This window comes from Somniosus microcephalus, chromosome 16 (genome assembly GCF_052327205.1).
Source record: "Somniosus microcephalus isolate GS21.2 chromosome 16, FLI_Smic_1.0, whole genome shotgun sequence".
NCBI classification, from domain to species: domain Eukaryota; kingdom Metazoa; phylum Chordata; class Chondrichthyes; order Squaliformes; family Somniosidae; genus Somniosus; species Somniosus microcephalus.
The window spans coordinates 22,227,938-22,244,797 of NC_141002.1; the positions used below are offsets into that span (position 1 = coordinate 22,227,938).

The 16,860-nt window shown below is 45.1% G+C and overlaps 1 protein-coding gene across 6 annotated transcripts in view; it reads left to right on the forward strand.

Moving 5' to 3' along the window:
- The window catches only part of cntn1b (contactin 1b), a 1,036,112-nt gene that overhangs the window by 636,853 nt on the left and 382,399 nt on the right, over positions 1–16,860 (forward strand). For all 6 annotated transcript variants that reach the window (XM_086008675.1, XM_086008680.1, XM_086008681.1 and 3 more), the window contains one exon: positions 14,559–14,717. In XM_086008675.1, coding sequence (XP_085864801.1) covers positions 14,559–14,717 — 159 coding nt within the window. The remainder of the gene's footprint in view (positions 1–14,558; positions 14,718–16,860) is intronic.

Genomic DNA, 16,860 nt, shown 5'->3' on the forward strand with positions numbered 1-16,860 from the left:
CAGAAACGCCTATCTATTCCCCTTACAATTGAATCCCCTATTACTATAGCTGTACACCTCTTTTTCCTCCCATTCTGTGCAGCAGAGCCACCCCTGGTGCCAGGAAGTTGGCTGCTGCTGCCTTCCTCTGATAAGCCATTCCCCCAACAGTACTCAAAGTGGTGTATCTGTTGGAGAGGGGGATGGCCACAGGGGACCCCTGCACTACCTGCCTGCGCCTAGTACTCTGCCTGTTGGTCACCCATTCCCTTTCTTCCTGTCCAACCTCTACCTGCGGTGTGTCCAACTACGTAAATGTGCTATTCACAATGTCCTGAGCATCGTGAATGCTCCAGTATGTATCCAATCGCAGCTCCAGCGCCGCAATGCGGTCTGTCAGTAGCTGCAGCTGGATGCACTTCCTGCACATGTAGTTGTCAGGGACACAGGAAGTATCCCTGAGTTCCCACATATCGCAGGAGGAGCAGATCACGGGGCCCGGTTGTCCTGCCATGACTTACACTTTAATTAATTGAATTTAAATTAAATCAATCAATCCCACTAATTACACTACAGTTAACTGGTTTACCAACAGTCCCTGCTACACTAGAGAGACCTTAGAAACTATAAACCAGAGTTAAAGTTTAAAAAAAAGAGAGAAATACTCACCAACCAATCACTTACCTGCTTCCTGGTGACGTCACACTTTGATTACTTTTTACCTCTCTCCCCTGCTGTTGAATTAGTCGGGCTGCTCCTGACTCACTGCCGCCGATGCTCAGTGTTCCCACGCAGGCCCGCTCTGGTCGGGCTGCTCCTCACTCACTGCCGCCGATGCTCAGTGTTCCCACGCAGGCCCGCTCTGGTCGGGCTGCTCCTCACTCACTGCCGCCGATGCTCAGTGTTCCCACGCAGGTCCGCTCTGGTCGGGCTGCTCCTGACTCACTGCCGCCGATGCTCAGTGTTCCCACGCAGGCCCGCTCTGGTCGGGCTGCTCCTCACTCACTGCCGCCGATGCTCAGTGTTCCCATGCAGGTCCGCTCTGGTCGGGCTGCTCCTCACTCACTGCCGCCGATGCTCAGTGTTCCCACGCAGGTCCGCTCTGGTCGGGCTGCTCCTGACTCACTGCCGCCGATTCCACTGCCGTGGAACTCTCTGCCACAGAGGGCGGTGGAGGCCAGTTCATTAAGTATATTCAAGAAAGAGTTGGATATATTTCTTAAGGCTAAAGGGATCAAGGGATATGGGGAGAAGGCAGGGACCGGGTACTGAATTTGGATGATCAGCCATGATCTCATTGAATGGCGGAGCAGTCTCGAAGGTCCGAATGGCCTACTCCTGCTCCTATCTTCTATGTTTCTATGTAATGTTGTCCTCATTCAGTAGAGTCGATGCATCCTACATTCTAATACCCTTCATTTCCACCTGAGTGTGAAATGATAGGGAACAGAACATGGCCCTGTGGCCCAAAAGGCCTGCCCCTTTTGCAAAGATCAACCCCACCTATCCACCTACTCTCCATATCCCTCAATCCCATCTCTCTCTCAACCTCTCTTAACCATCTTTTCACCATATCCCTCAATCCCAACTCTCTCTCTCAACCTCTCTTAACCATCTTTTCACCATATCCCTCAATCCCTTCTCTCTCCAGAATTTCATCCAATTGACCCTTGGACCTGTTGGTACTGTTTGCTTCAGTGGCCTGCCCCAGCAGCTTATTGTACAACTCTGTTATACTTTTGGTGAAAAGTTTCACCTGACTTCGCTTCTTACTCCTCCCAACTTACACATTTTAAAAATTGTGTTGCAGGTATTTGTATATTTTTGTCAACTGCAATACTATTCATGGGTCAAATGTGTCATGCAATATTTTGAGCTATTAAATGTATCTTACATTGTAGCCCTGGCTATAATGAGATGGGCACTTGCCAGCAATCCTGTGCTCGATCCAAACCAGTTGCTTGCCACTGCCCTTGATTACTGAACTAAAGCGTTTGCAGGTACACAATACAGTACAAATACCAAGCCTGATTGTTGCGATCCAGCAAGTCATCAGTTGAACAAGAATGTAGTAACGTTGATCTTTCAGATAATTAAATGGTTTATTAACCTGTGTATCTAGAATCGGAGAAGTTACAGGAGGCCATTTGATCTGTTTGGCCTCTGTGGTGACACAAATTCCTTGTGGTTCATCTCTTTCGAAATCAAATGTCACCATTCAAAGGGTTCATATTTTGTGCCACCTGTGTGTTCTAATGCACTCTGGGTAACACCATAATGTTTAATTAGCTACCAGGAATGAATACTTATATGGGCAGCAACAACTACTTGCATTTATATAGCACCTTTAATGCAGTAAAATACCCCAAGGTGCTTCACGGGAGCATAATCAGACAATGATTGACACCGAGCCAAAGAATTAGGGCAGGTTATCAAAAGCTTGGTCAAAGAGTTAGGCTTTGAGGATCATCTTAAAGCAGGAGAGGTAGAGAGGCGGAGAGGTTTAGGGAAGAAATTCCAGAGCTTAGAGAGCCCAGCTGGCTGAAGGCATGGCCACCAATGGTGGGGGAAGGAAGTCGGGATGTACAAGAGGCTAGAATTGGAGGTCAAATGAACTTGGGTCATGGGGCCATAACGGTAACCAGCAGTTTTCTTTATTGTATTATTATCCCACATGAACATCGTGTGAATCAAACAGATCTATAAATATAGCTGTAACCATCAACCCTCTTTCTCAACAGGTACCGCTTCAATTCCTTTATCAATTGACCCAGAATTCACTACTTTTTCTGGTAGTCTGTTCCACGTATCCACAATCCTGTGAGGTAAAAAATTCTAAGAACATAAGAAAGATTTGTAGGAGAAAAGGTTTATCTGACCCACCAAGCCTGTTCTTGCCACAGTCCATTTGTGACTACCTCAATCCATTTGTGACTACCTCAATCATGGACACTGCCAGTTTCCACCCATCTTAGATATCTAAAGTCTCTTCCTAACTCCCATGTGGAATACACGTAATAAAAGTAACATTTGTTTTTTTGATTTCCCTCTAACAGTAGTCCACTGAGGTGGTGATGGGAGGACGCCCTCCCACACCTTGTCGGTGTGAATGGAAGCGTTATGGAAGATAGCCCAGTCAAAAAAAGTATTGCTGAACCAGGAAAAGGTCTTCCGAAATGGGCTTTTGTTGCCAGACCATTGCCAGCAGCAGCCTGGCACATCAACACCAGCCTCCACACAGGTTACTCACACCACCCCTGCCTCAACTGACCTGCTGCTGAAACTCTCATCCACGTCTTTGTTACCTGTAGACTCAACTATTCCAATGCTCTGCTGGCCGGCCTCCCACTGCACCCTCCATAAACCTGAGCTCATCCGAAACTCTGCTGTCTGTATCCTAACTCTCACCAAGTCCCGTTCACCCATCACCCCTGTGCTCGCTGACCTACATTGGCTCCCGGTCCAGCAATGCTTCAATTTTAAAATTCTCATCCTTATGTTCAAATCCCTCCATGGCCTCATCCCACCCTATCTCTGTAACCTCCTCCACCCCTACAACCCTCCGAGATCTCTGCACTCCTCCAATTCTGGCCTCTAGCACATTCCCGATCTACATCGTTCCACCATTGGTGGCCGTGCCTTCACTGTCTAGGTCCTAAGCTCTGGAATTTTGTCCCTAAACCTCTCTGCCTCTCTACCTCTCTCTCCTTCTTTAAGATGCTCCTTAACATCTACCTCTTTGGCCACCTGTCCTAATATCTCCTTACGTGATCAGAGTCAAATTTGTTTGATAACGCTCCTGTGAAGCACCTTGGGACGTTTTACTACGTAAAGGCGCTATATAAATGCAATTTGTTGTTGTTACACACCAAACACCAGGAGCGTGCAGTGTCTTATGCCGAATAGGGTAACTATTAACACCCTGGTGGTACAACCAGCACCCACCAGGTACTGGTACAGCAGGCGAGTTCAGCAGCACCAAGTCGTATCACCGCCACTTCCTTGAAATCAGTCTCGAGTCGTCCACAACCCCAACCACTCAATAAAGCTCACTCACTGTTGAAAGTACCAGCTGTACTATACCATGTACCATGTAGACTGTGAACATAAAGTATGTGTTGTAACCAAAGAACAATCATAATATCATAAAAATATATAGAATTACTGATAGGATAGCAGTGGAAACTGGCAACTGAATTGAATCTATGACACTAGAAACTTTTATAATTCACTTTTCATTTAGGCTCATGAATTCTATCCACTGCTCGCTGGTGGCAGCTCTTTATCTTATTCTCCATGTAATTAGATTTGAGTTGTGTTGTGGCTGCTTAATGTCAGAATTCAGCCTGGTGAATTAGGAATAACTATAGATGGGCTTCACTGGAATACCAGTGTGGAGTGGTCACAAGTGGGACTATTGCAGGTGTGTTTCCTGATGGAACACTTGTTTCCTATGGATAGTTAATGATCACTTTGTGCTAGGTGTCTGTTGCCTGTTAAATATAACAGACTGCAATTAGCTGTTGGATGTACCAGCCAACATCAATGGAATTGGATGGGTGGGTACACTGTTGTGTTGCCAATGGAGGTATTGGGCTCGATTTTCCAAGCCCCGAGGAGGCGGGAGTGGTGGGAAAATGGAAAAATCGGGGGGCAGGAACCCATCCCACCCCCAACCTGCCTCCGTGCCAATGTCCCAGGAGGCGGGTGCCCGACCTGTGCTGGGAGCCGCCTCCCTGAGGCGAGAAGGGGATTAGTGCCAATTAACTGCCTGTTAACAGGAAGTTAACAGGCAGTTTTTTTGCCTATTCCCTATTTTTAGCCCTGAAGTGTGGGCTTCTCGACAGCTCCGAACCACGCCAAATTAGCGAGGCGGACCGTCGCTCTGAAGGGGTTGGAGGGGTCGAGATGTCCGTTGTACAGGTGAGTGATTGGTGCATGTGTACAGAGGTAAGTGTGTGAGGTGAGTGTAAAGTATTTTAATAAGTTTTACTTACCTTTACTTTCTCCTGCAGGCTTCCTGCCTTCAGTTCTCGAGAGTCCCTCAGCTCACCGGCACAGAAAGCAGAATGGCCGCTGAACTGTCAAAAGCTGCAGCCTCTGCTTTCTGGTCTGGAGAGCTCTCGAACTGAGTCTGAGTAGAAGGACTCAAGTTAGAAGACAGATTGTCAGTGTTTGACAGCTTCACAGAGCTGTCAAACGCTGATTTTTCATCTGTCAAAAGCTCTTGACAGATGAAATGTCAATCGCTGACGTCACCAGTAACCAGGTGCCCCTTAATTGGCCTGCTGAGCCCGCTGGGTGGGCTTAACAAGGTCAATCAAGGGAAAATAGCGTGGGTTGGCCACAAGTCGATGGAGGCGGGACTACAACCCAAAATGTGGGAGTCCCGCCTCCAAAAGATCCCCATTGACAAAATCCAGCCCATTGTGTTCAGAACTGAACAGTCAGGAGGGGTGAGGTCTTATTCTATAACTCGACTGCAAAAGAATGATTCATCCTTCCACCCTGTTGTATTTCATTCACTCTCTTTCATCCTCTTTGTCTCATATACCCTCAAACTTTTACTCTCTCTCTCACACTTTTTTTCACACTCTCACTTCCCTTTTCTTTCTCACGCTCTGGGGGGAGTTTCTCGGGGGGTCAGCGGATGCGTTCGGTGGTGGGTTGTGACCCCGCTGTCAACCCGCTACCATGCGACTTTCCCAGATGCTGGGTCTGTCAGGGCTGAACAGACCCGACACGCAGCGGCAGGGAGGCAATTCAAGTCATTATGACCTTGTTGTATGACCATGGGATCATCTCATTACTTGACAGCTGCAAATCTGCTATAAAAACTCCCATCCCAGAGCTGTTCACTTTCCAAGCTTAGACGCTGTTGCTTACTTACTGCATTTGGAAGACAGATTGAGCTTAATTCAGGTTGCAAGTGCTTGGAGTAAACTCTCTATCCAGTGTTACCTCATTGGAACAACCTCTCTCACCATTGACAGATTGCTTCTACCATCTCTACTTCACCTAACATCTATTACATCAGCACGGTGCTCTTGAAACTATCTCACCTTGATCCTCAGAATCCCACCACGATCAGCCCCGACACCAGCAGCACCAGGCATGCCAGCAGCACCAGCAACAACACCAACCTTCTCCGCAATCAACTGATGCTGTACAGGACACAGGGCATCAGCACCCGACCACATTGCTGCCCGGGAGGCCAGGGATGGCCTCACCATGGCCAGATTTACTTCACTTGATGCTGTACACCCTGACTGCCACATGATGTGCCAGGTTGGCACCACCCCACACCAACACCATAAAGCATCCCTACAATGCCCAAGCCATTCCTTTCACATTCATCACCATTGCGGGGGGGGTAACGTTATGTCTCACCATTCACTGCAACTCACTAAGCCACTTCCAAAGGTGCATACAAATCTGTCCAAGAACAAGTAGGGCTGGATTTTGCCAGCCCTGGGGAGGTGGGTTTGGAGGCGGGACTGCTGGGAAAATGGCAGAATTTGGGGGCGGGTACACATCCCGTCTCTGTGCCATCTTGCCAGGAGGCGGGAAGCCGTCCTGCGCCGGGCCCCGTCTCCTTGAAGGTGGGAAGGGATTACAGCCACTTAACTGCCTGTTAACAGGTAGTTAACAGGCAGTTAAGAGGATTATCCCCATTTTGCCCACACAAGTGCGGGCTTCTCGAAGGCTCTGAAACCCGCCAGGGTCACCGAGGTGAGTAGTGGGTCTGCGGGGGTCGGAGGGTCCAAAAGTGTGCTGTGAAGGTAAGTGATGGGTGTAAGTGTGGAGAGGTGAGTATCTGAGGTAAGTGCAAAGTGTTAGAAAAAGTGTACTTACCTTTGTTTCTTCCTGCAGGCTTCAGTCGGTGGGTATGCGGAGAGTCTCGCACCTCCGCGGCAGAGATGACAGATGGCCGTTGCATTCTCCAATGCAACAACCATCTAATTTCTCCAAAAGAAAGAGGTTTGATAAGGTCTTGAATTCAAGAACTCATCAAACTACAGAGAATGTCAGTGTTTGAAATAGATCATTGCAAAGAGGAGATTGGTAAGTGAGAAGAAAGAAAATGTGACGTGTATCACTAAAAAATAATCAATATTTGCAATGTCTATTACCTGGGTGGATCCATAGTTTGCAGACGGATCTTTTATGTTCATTGTAATCTAATGCAGCAATGACTATATTTGGATATGTCATACGTTGACGTTCTCTGTAACCGGCTTTCCCTTAATTGGCCTGCTAAGCCAGCTGGGCGGGCTTAACAAGGTCAATCCAGGGAAACTAGCGTGGGTTGGCCAGAAGTTGATGGAGATGGGACTGAAACCCGACAAGTGGGAGTCCCGCCTCCAAAAGCTCCCCATTGAGAAAATCCTGCCCGTAGAGTTGAAAATAAAGTTTTCAATGTTTGACACCACATTAACAGAAACTTTACATGAACATTGGCTAAAACACCCAAATGCCTACCCTTGTGTGATGTTAGTTCATATGATTGGACTAGGATGAGGGTGACTGTGAGAGGTGGCTAGTGAGATGGGGAAGTGATAATGTAGATAGAGAGGGATAGATGGAGGTGCAAGATAAGCTGGTGTGAGTACGGATGTGCAGGAATAGGGTAGAGAAGGCCGAGTGATGGGCATGTGTTGAGTGGAACAGGAGGATGAGGTTGAGTGTGGCTTTGTAGTAACGTTTTGTGATTTACTGAGATCATTGAAAGGTTTGCGCCACTGCAGCCTGGTCCTCCTGACAACATCCCTGCTTGTGTCCTCCTGTGTAATGTGCAACCAGGCTGCGTTGGTCTCCTGGGGAGGTCTCTTCCACCCATTGGAAGGGAAGCGGACCTCCCTGCGTGCTGTGACTCCCTCCATATGGAGGGAGTCATGGAGAGCCTGAATGCAGCAATGCACCTCTGTGCAGTGCTTGTCAGTGTTTGCAGCACCTCAATACTGTTTTTGCTTTAAACATTGATCAACTAATGTATGCATAGTAAATAATGGCTCTGTATGCTGTCAGTGACTGTTACTCAATTGAACAAATATTTTCTTCATGATTGTTAATGCCTCACTTAGAATGCCATGAACTCAATTCTGAAAGACATATATTCTGCATTAGGCCATTGTCCTACTATAAATGTTTGTTCCAGAATATGCTCCTTTGTTTATCATGAACAACTGTGATTATTAATAAAAAGAAAGTCTTTCATTTATATAGCACATTTCACAACCTCAGGACGTCCCAAAGCGCTTTACAGCCAATAAAGTACTTTTTGAAGTGTAGTCACTGTCGTAATGTAGGAAACGAGACAACCAGTTTGCGCACAGCAAGGCCCCACAAACAGCAATGTGATAATGACCAGATAATCTGTTTCAGTGATGTTGGTTGAGGGATAAACATTGACCAGGCCTCTGGGCCTACTAATAATAATGGGTGTTCAGAGTATTTTGCAGTCTAAGCATGGTTGAGACCTCACACCACCTGACCATAGTAATCCCTTCCTTCCATATGTACCTGTACACACCCTTTACTTCTCTAACACTGGCTTCCTCCTTGTCTCCTGCTCCACCATTGGTGGGTGCTCATTCAGTTACTAAGCAACTTGCCAACCTGTTTCATCTGCCTTGCCACCTCCCTCCCTGCCTCGCTTTGAGAAACCATCTCAAAAACCTTCTCTGTGACTGTGCCTTTGATTCCACCCACCCCCAGCCCATTTCCCATAATGCTCAGCACCCACGGTCTTGTCCCCTGTATTGTTAAGCAGTTTGAGATATTTCCTTGTATGAAAACAGCACAATAGAAGTACACGTTATTCATGGTGAGAAACAGGAGTTTGTTAGCGCTGAGTTTTGTCCATCACCCAGCCAGTGTGGTTGGTTGAATTACTGGTTAGCTGAGGCTAGTTGTTAAGTTTTATTGGTGTTGCTGGTCTTATTTAGCATCCTGGTACCAGTACATTTTCATTCTTCTTGTGTGATGCTCCTAATTAATTACTTCATTACTACATTTAGGAAGGAAAAGGAAGGAAGGAGGGGAGGTGGAGTAGCTGTACTAGTTAAAGATAACATAATGGCGGTAGAAAAAAAGGATGTAACTAGCAGTAAGATAGATACAGAATCCATATGGCTTAAGTTAAAAGATAAGAAGGAATCCATCACCCTAATAGGGTTATACTGTAGACCAGGGGTTCTCAACCTTTTTGCTTCTGAGGCCCCTCCTCCCAAATCTTATTAAAAAATCCACAGACCCCCTGAAACACAACACAAGTATTTTTTCTGTATAAAAATTAGTTATTATTTTTGTTTTACTTACATAATGTGAAATTTGGATGGTTGAATTAAAGTGGGCCGAATGGCCTACCTCACCTGTAATTATCCTGATCTTGTGGAAAGGCCCCAGGACCACATTTTGCTAGCACTAAATCAGTTTAGTCAGACATGTAAGTGGTGGTCCCATGGTATTCAGTGGATGGGCTGCAGAGCAATTCTAGTACACTACGCCCGGAAAATTCCTGAGCTTGCGGCAGGGCGGGAACATGTCCTGAGGAATTAGCCCCAGCTTTCATCATAAAATTGTAAATAACGTATCCCATAAAGTGCTGCATGTTTCTAAACCCACGCAGAACTCGACATAAGCGGAGATAGCTATAAGAATATTAATAAATACTCAACATAATTTTTTAAAAGTTAGGAAAAAGTATCAAAATTCCCAAAGGGGTTTGTTCATTTTTAATCACTGGCAAGTTTGCGACCAACAGTGGAAGGGGATCGTGCAGGAGACCCAGGCGCGATGTGAGAGGATGGCAGCCGGCTTTGCAGCAGCAAAATAAATGCAGCTCCTACTGCAGTCACTTTTAAAGAAAAATGTCAGTATTTATTCAGTTTGCTTTCCAATAGTTATTAAATTGAAATCCAGTTTTAATAATAACAGAAGCCGAAAGTGATAACATTGGGCTACATGTTGTGCGCCATTGTAAGGTCAGCCTGACAGTGGTCACTTCCCCCCCCCCCCCCCGTCAACTCCCCCCATTACTATTATTAATTTCCAGCAGCTGAATTGATTCCCACACGTGCCAATAGGCACCTTACACGCAGATTAATTCATCCTTTTCTTTTGCCTCTCGTTGCATGCTCCAGGCTCTGTAACGGTTCCTCAGTGTTCGGCTCTCGGCGACGGTCAGTACCCGAGTCGGGGTCAACACTTTACCCAGCACATCTATGTCCGCGTTGTTATATTTGACACGGAGGGGCTGCGTCGGCTTCTCGCCCACCTCGGTCAGGGCGAGAGGTCCCGACCACTCATGCCATGTTGCGGCTGCGCTGCAGACAACCCGGCTCAGGCTGCGTGTGCTGGCGCCACGTGAGCTACACTATAGCAGGTTGAGATACTCCCGACTTCTGATAAGCTCGGCGTTCCTTGCCCTCAATCCTTATTGGTTGCACTGAGCTGTTTGCCCACAGCTCCACCTTCCCGCTATAAATAAGGATGCAAAGGGCATCGCTGCCAGTCAGTGATAAGAGGTGGTGCTGGGCGGAGGGCAATTAGGGGTTCACGAGAAGGTTTCAAGGGGTTCACCAAAATTAAGATTCTAGCTGCCGCAGACCCCTGCTTGAGAACCCCTGCTATAGACCACCAAATAGTGGAAGGGAATTGGAGGAAGTAATATGTAGGCAAATCTATGAGTTATGTAGCAGGCATAGAAGAATAACCACAGCAGATTTCAACTACCCCAAATAAACTGGCAGGAAAAGGAGAAAAGGGAATCGAGTTTTTACAGTGTCTACGGGACTCCTTTCTCACTCCGTACATAAGAAGTCCAACAAGAAAAAAAATCACTGCTGGATCTTGTAATGGGTAATGAACCCGAATAGATAGGAGAAGTAAGAGTAGGAGAATATCTTAGTAGTAGTGATCACAACATAGTTAGGTTCAAGATTAGGGTCGAGAGTAACGTAAGTAAGACAAAGACTATGGTAATAGATTGGAAATAAGCAAATTATGAGGAAATGAGGGTGGAATTAAAGAAGGTAAACAGGGAGAAAATCTTGGAAAACAAAGAGACAGAAAAACAGTGAGAAATCTTTAAAAGGGTAATCAATAGAGTTCAAGAGAAATGTATTCTGCTAAAAACCAAAAGCAAGCAAGCTAATTATGGGCCATCATGGATGAATAAAGAACTAAATGAAAAATTTTATCTAAAGAAAAAGACATATAAGTACTTAGATACTAAAGGAAAGGAGGACAAAAGGGAATACAAAGAACTTAGGAGAGAATTTATAAAAACCGCCAGGAAGGCAAAGAGAAAGTACAAAATCACATTATCAAGGAATATAAAAATAAATAATAACGTGTTCTATAGACACATAAATAACAAAAGGAAAATTAAAGTAGGGGTAGGGCCACCAAAGGATGAGCAAGATAGTAATGACCGAGAAATGGCAGAAGTATTAAATAACCACTTTGCCTCAGTTTTTACGAAAGAAGACAATGAAATAGACACTTCACTAGAGGATGAGCTTAAAAAGAATATTAGTCCAGTTGGGACAGTAAGGGAGAAAATAATTGACAAACGAGCAAAACTACAAGAGGATAAAACTCCAGGTCTGGATGATATGCACCCACACATACTCAAGGAAACTAGGGAGGAGATAGCAGAGGCAAAAGTTCTGTGGAAAAGGGGATAGTGCCAGAGTACTGGTGGACAGCTAATGTTCTTATATACAAAAAGGGAGATAGCTCAAAACCTGGGAACTATAGATCAGTCAGCTTAACATCAGTGATCGGAACGATACTGAAATCTATACTAAAAGAAGTGGTAGAAGAGCATCTAGAGACAGAAAACATAATAAAAAGTAGTCAGCATGGATTTCGAAAGGCTAAGTCATGCTTAACTAACCTCATAGAATTCTCTGAAGAGGTAATGGAAAGAGTAGACAAGGATAATGTAGTAGATGTCATATACTTGGATTTTCAAAAGGCCTTCGATAAGGCACCACACAGTAGGCTCATGACAAAGGTTAGGGCATGTGAAGTCAGGGGACAAATAGCTGAATGGATAGCAAATTGGCTAAAAAATAGAAAGCAGAGAGTAAGGATAAACAGAGTGACTGCTGCCAATGAACCGGAAGCTGCACAGAAGCTTTCTGCGCTTAAATGTCAAGTCCCAAATATGAAAAAGTAACATTTACCACAACTGACAGCGATAAGCACAATCAGCAAGAGTACAATAAAACTCTCACAATCTGACAACATCCTAATATCACCTTCAAGTCATATTTCCTCATTAAATTGTACTGGAATGTTTAGCAGTTCATTCTGATGAATTAATCACACCGCTGCCACTCTCTCTCTCTTCTCGTGTTCCTTCTCTGCCCCCCCTCTCGTTTTCCTCCCCAGTCTCTTTGTCTAGCGCTCCTCACTCTATCTCTCCGCACTGGCTTTACTCTCTGTCTCAATTATCCTTTTCCCAGTCGATTAAATCCTAACATCCTGCGCCTGCATTCTGTTCCCCAGCCGCGTGTTCAAACCACAACAGACAGAGGAGCGGATAGCGATAAACATACTCTGTGAGAGTACAATAAAACTCTCACAAGCTGACAACAACAACAACTTGTATTTATATAGTGCCTTTAACATAGTAAAAAGCAGGTCAGCAAAGCAATGAAAATGCTAACCAAGCAGTGGGATTTATTTCTGTTGGGATTATGTTAACCTTGTATAGGACCCTGGTCAGGAGTACTGTGCACAGTTCTGTTCTCCATACTATATAAAGGATATAGAAGCATTGGAGAAAGTGCAACAAAGATTTACAAGGATGGTACCAGAACTGAGAGATTACAGCTATCGGGAAAAATTGAACAGGTTGGGGCTTTTTTCTTTAGAAAAGAGAAGACTTAGAGGGCACGTGATAGAGCTCTTTAAATTATGAATGTGTTGGACAGGGTAGATGCGGAGAGAATGTTTCCACTTGTGGGATAATCTAAACCTAGAGGCCATAAACACAAGATAGTTACTAATAAACCCAATGGGGAAATAAGGAGAAACTTCTTTACTCAAGAGTGGTTAGAATGTGGAATTTGCTACCACAGGAAGTGGTTGAGGTAAATAGCTTAGATGCCTTCAAAAGAAAACGAGACAAGTACACGAGAGAAAAGGGAATAAAAAGATATGCTGAAGGGCTGAGATGAGGTCGATGGAATGGGAGGAGACTGGTGCGGAGTATAAACACCAGCACAGAATAGTTGGGCCGAATGGCCTGTTTCTGTGCTGTATATTCTATGTACTGTAGTTCTAGCTATGTAAAAGCTGCTAATGTTATATAACTCAAAATACACTCCTCAGATGCAATACAAGTTTAAAAAGAGACAATCTGGAGAACTAAAGGCTGGATGTGTTTCACAGTTCAATTGGACCTGAATAAAAATGTCACGCTCCCACCAATTCACTTCATCGAAACCCCAATGGGAAAGAAAAGCTCTCACGCTGTGGCTTCTTGAAAATTTCACACACCCACCATTACACTTTACTGAGATCCTAGCGGCCATACTGAGATAGAATATTATTATGGGTGTGCTTTTTTGTCATAGAAACACACAGCACAGAAGGAGGCCATTCGACCCATCGTGCCTGTGCCGTATGTGTTACAAAAAAAATGGTAAAGCCGCCTGAGATTGAGTCCGTGTTATGGGCAGATAACGTTTATATGTACTGCTGTGTAGCAGGCATGTTCACAGCTTACTGTTCCTTTCAGATGCGAGGAGCTGTCTATAGTACAATACTTGAACCTTTGCTTAGACCAGAGAAGAAGAATCCAATTGTAACAATCACTGCTTAGTTATGACCTTATGTTAAGTAGGTTGATGGCGTGAAGTTGAAACCCCTCCATGGCTTTGATGGAATCTTCTCCATCCTTATGTCCTCTGCCCTTTGATTCTGTCGTCGCCCTCACTCCACCATTGATGACAAAGCCTTCGTCCTCCACACCCCTGCACTCAGGAACGCTCCCCTTAAACCGCTTTGCCTTGTTACCTCTCTCCTGCTTTCAAAAAGCTTCCTCTCGATCCTGCCTTTGGCCAGCTCCCTAACGTTTCTCTCCTCCTTCCTGTCTGGTGTCCAGTGCTTCTCCTGTAAAGCACCTTGGGACCTTACGTTACATGAAAGGCATTGTATAAGGGTAAGTTTTGATTAAACAGATGCCAATGTTAGAACTCTCAATGCAGTCTGTGCCAAAACTAAACTCACAACTATTTGCCGTACGTTGAATTTTACTTTGTCAGTTCTGACAATGTATTAACCCTTGTTTGTATCAGCTCACCGTCCATTGAATGGTTCAGTCAGAAGTTCTCAAAATTGATCTACAACATGCAGCGTAATCAAAAAGATTCTATCACTTGTTGAGTGTCGGGATTTTATTTTGTTTGTAGTGACCCCTGCTATGTGCTTCCGGCAGTATTTAGCAACCAGTGGGAAGAATATTTATTGACAGCGTTTCCTGCACTGGAAGCCACAATGTTTGCTTAGCACTGAGTGACCCACAAGTCATTTGTCCCTTTGTGAATCTTTTCTTTCAGGTCCACCGGGACCCCCTGGAGGGGTGAGAGTTGAAGATATCAGAGACACCTTTGTGACGCTGTCCTGGAGTCGAGGGACGGACAACCACAGCCCAATCTCCAAATATACCGTTCAGCAGAAGATTTTTGATTCTGATGAATGGAAAGATGCCAAAACAGGTCAGTCTCAACCCACTGTTAGAAGAGGCTTGGCTGAACAAGATAGGCATGGCCAGAAACGTTGCATTGTGTTCTGTTTCTTTTTTATTCAAAATCAAGAAAATATACAATTGTATTTATCATATTCTATATAAGAACATAAGAACGTAAGAAGTAGGAGCAGGAGTAGGCCATAAGGCCCCTCGGGCCTGCTCTGCCATTCAATAGGATCATGGCTGATCTGAACTTAGACTCACGTCCACTTCCCTGCCCTCTCCCCGTTCTTATGTTCATTAATAAATAGACATTCTTATTATGAACACAGCTAGCTTTTGCTAGTTAATTTATTGAGCACATGTGGACTAGCTGCAGTATCTGTAGAGGCTTCCATCTTGACTGTTGCCTTGTGGGTAGCCTAGTGCCTCATGGGTAATGTAGTCTTAATATCTATACAGCTGGGTAGTGTAGTCTTATATACATACAGCTGGGTAGTGTAGTCTTATATACATACAGCTATATACAGCTCTACACAGCTCTACGGCTCCACCTAGTGTCCACTATAGAATGACATGTTATTGATCATTACACCCGTAACCCCTTATTCTCTTATCAGCTAGGAAACTGTCTATCTCCGTTTTAAATTTATTTAATGTCGCAGCTTCCACAACTCTCTGTGGTAGCAAATTCCATAGATTTACTACCCTCTGAGTGAAGAAGTTTCTCCTCATCTCAGTTTTGAAAGGGCAGCCCCTTATTCTAAGATTATGCCCCCTAGGTTGAATATGCTATGGTGTTGAAGACCAATTAACCAAAGCAGCATTTCCCTGGCGGGGAATTGGGAGAATACTGACTATTTCAAAGTCGCACCATTAGGTGAGATGACTGCTAGACAGTAAATGGCAGTGTTGACCAGACATTTGATGTGGTCCTTTCCAACAAATCTCCTGCCCCTTTTCTTCCTGCCTCAGCGTCCATTCCCAATGCCCATCTGTGAAGTGCCTTCAGACATTTTATTTATTAACAATGTCAGAAACGTTGAAGATGCTGTTTTAGCAATAAGAAATACATTACCGCCCAGCCCAGCTCTGTCCTCAAACAATGTCTCTGCTTGCTGCCTTCTACCAGGGGTTCTTGGATAGCGATCAAGACCAGGAACTTTGGCTAGCTTTTGTTTCTCTGCTTCCTAACCTGGGAGTGCAGAGTCCAATTGTAGTGCCCTTAGCCCAGCCCTGGCTGGGATAAGCTAACTCAGGACCGATCAGAAACTGAATCGGAGGACTTAGTTGATATGCATCAGTTACTTCCCACTTTCTGAGTACATTAACCCATTGGTAGCTGCCGTGTGCGTTTATTTCCCAAAACGTTTTCATGTGACTATCGAGGGGAAAGTGAGGCCATGGAGCGAATACTTAGAACTGTAATGTTCACCATATGAAGCAAAGATTGTCCGTTCTTAATTGTAAGTGAATTCAGGCCACCCACACTCACCCAGCTTGCAAGCTGCACAGCAGTCATTCAAAACAGCCTCTTCAAAAGCATGTCTTTGAGCTGCACTTGTGTGGAGCCTGTGGGAGATGGTCACATGCCTTTACTGTTGCTTTTTCTAGAAGTTTCCACAGGGTCAGTACACATTGAGTGAAGGGGAAAAGAGAACATAGACACATCTGGTACAGTCCGATTATTGCAGGTCATGCTTACAGCTAAACCACAGCAAGTACCTCCCGACACAACGGGCAGTGTGTGAGAGCAGGACAAGCCGCACGCTGATGAAGTGCCTGTGATTTAAGATTGCGGCAGGCTTTAGTGGTAAAGGAGCTTACCTCGCAACGCTCCCATTTTAATTGGGATGTCGCAGCATTAAAACAGCAGGGTGCAGGTCTCCCAAGTAGTTCTGGAGAAAACCACCATCTTTTTAAAATTTAAGCTGCATTTATTGCCCATCCCGAAGTTGCCATCACTTTGGCTTCAAGCAGCCCTTGTTCGGATTGTGTTGTGCAGCCGTTGCTAAGCCACTTCAGAAGGACATTGACGTAGTGAAGCAGTTGGGTTTTTAACGACGATTATTGTTCCTGATGCCAGATACACATACTTCACTTTCACGTGTCATAGTGGGATTTGAACACACAGGGCTCGACTTTCATTGAGCCGTGGAGGCGGGCTTAGA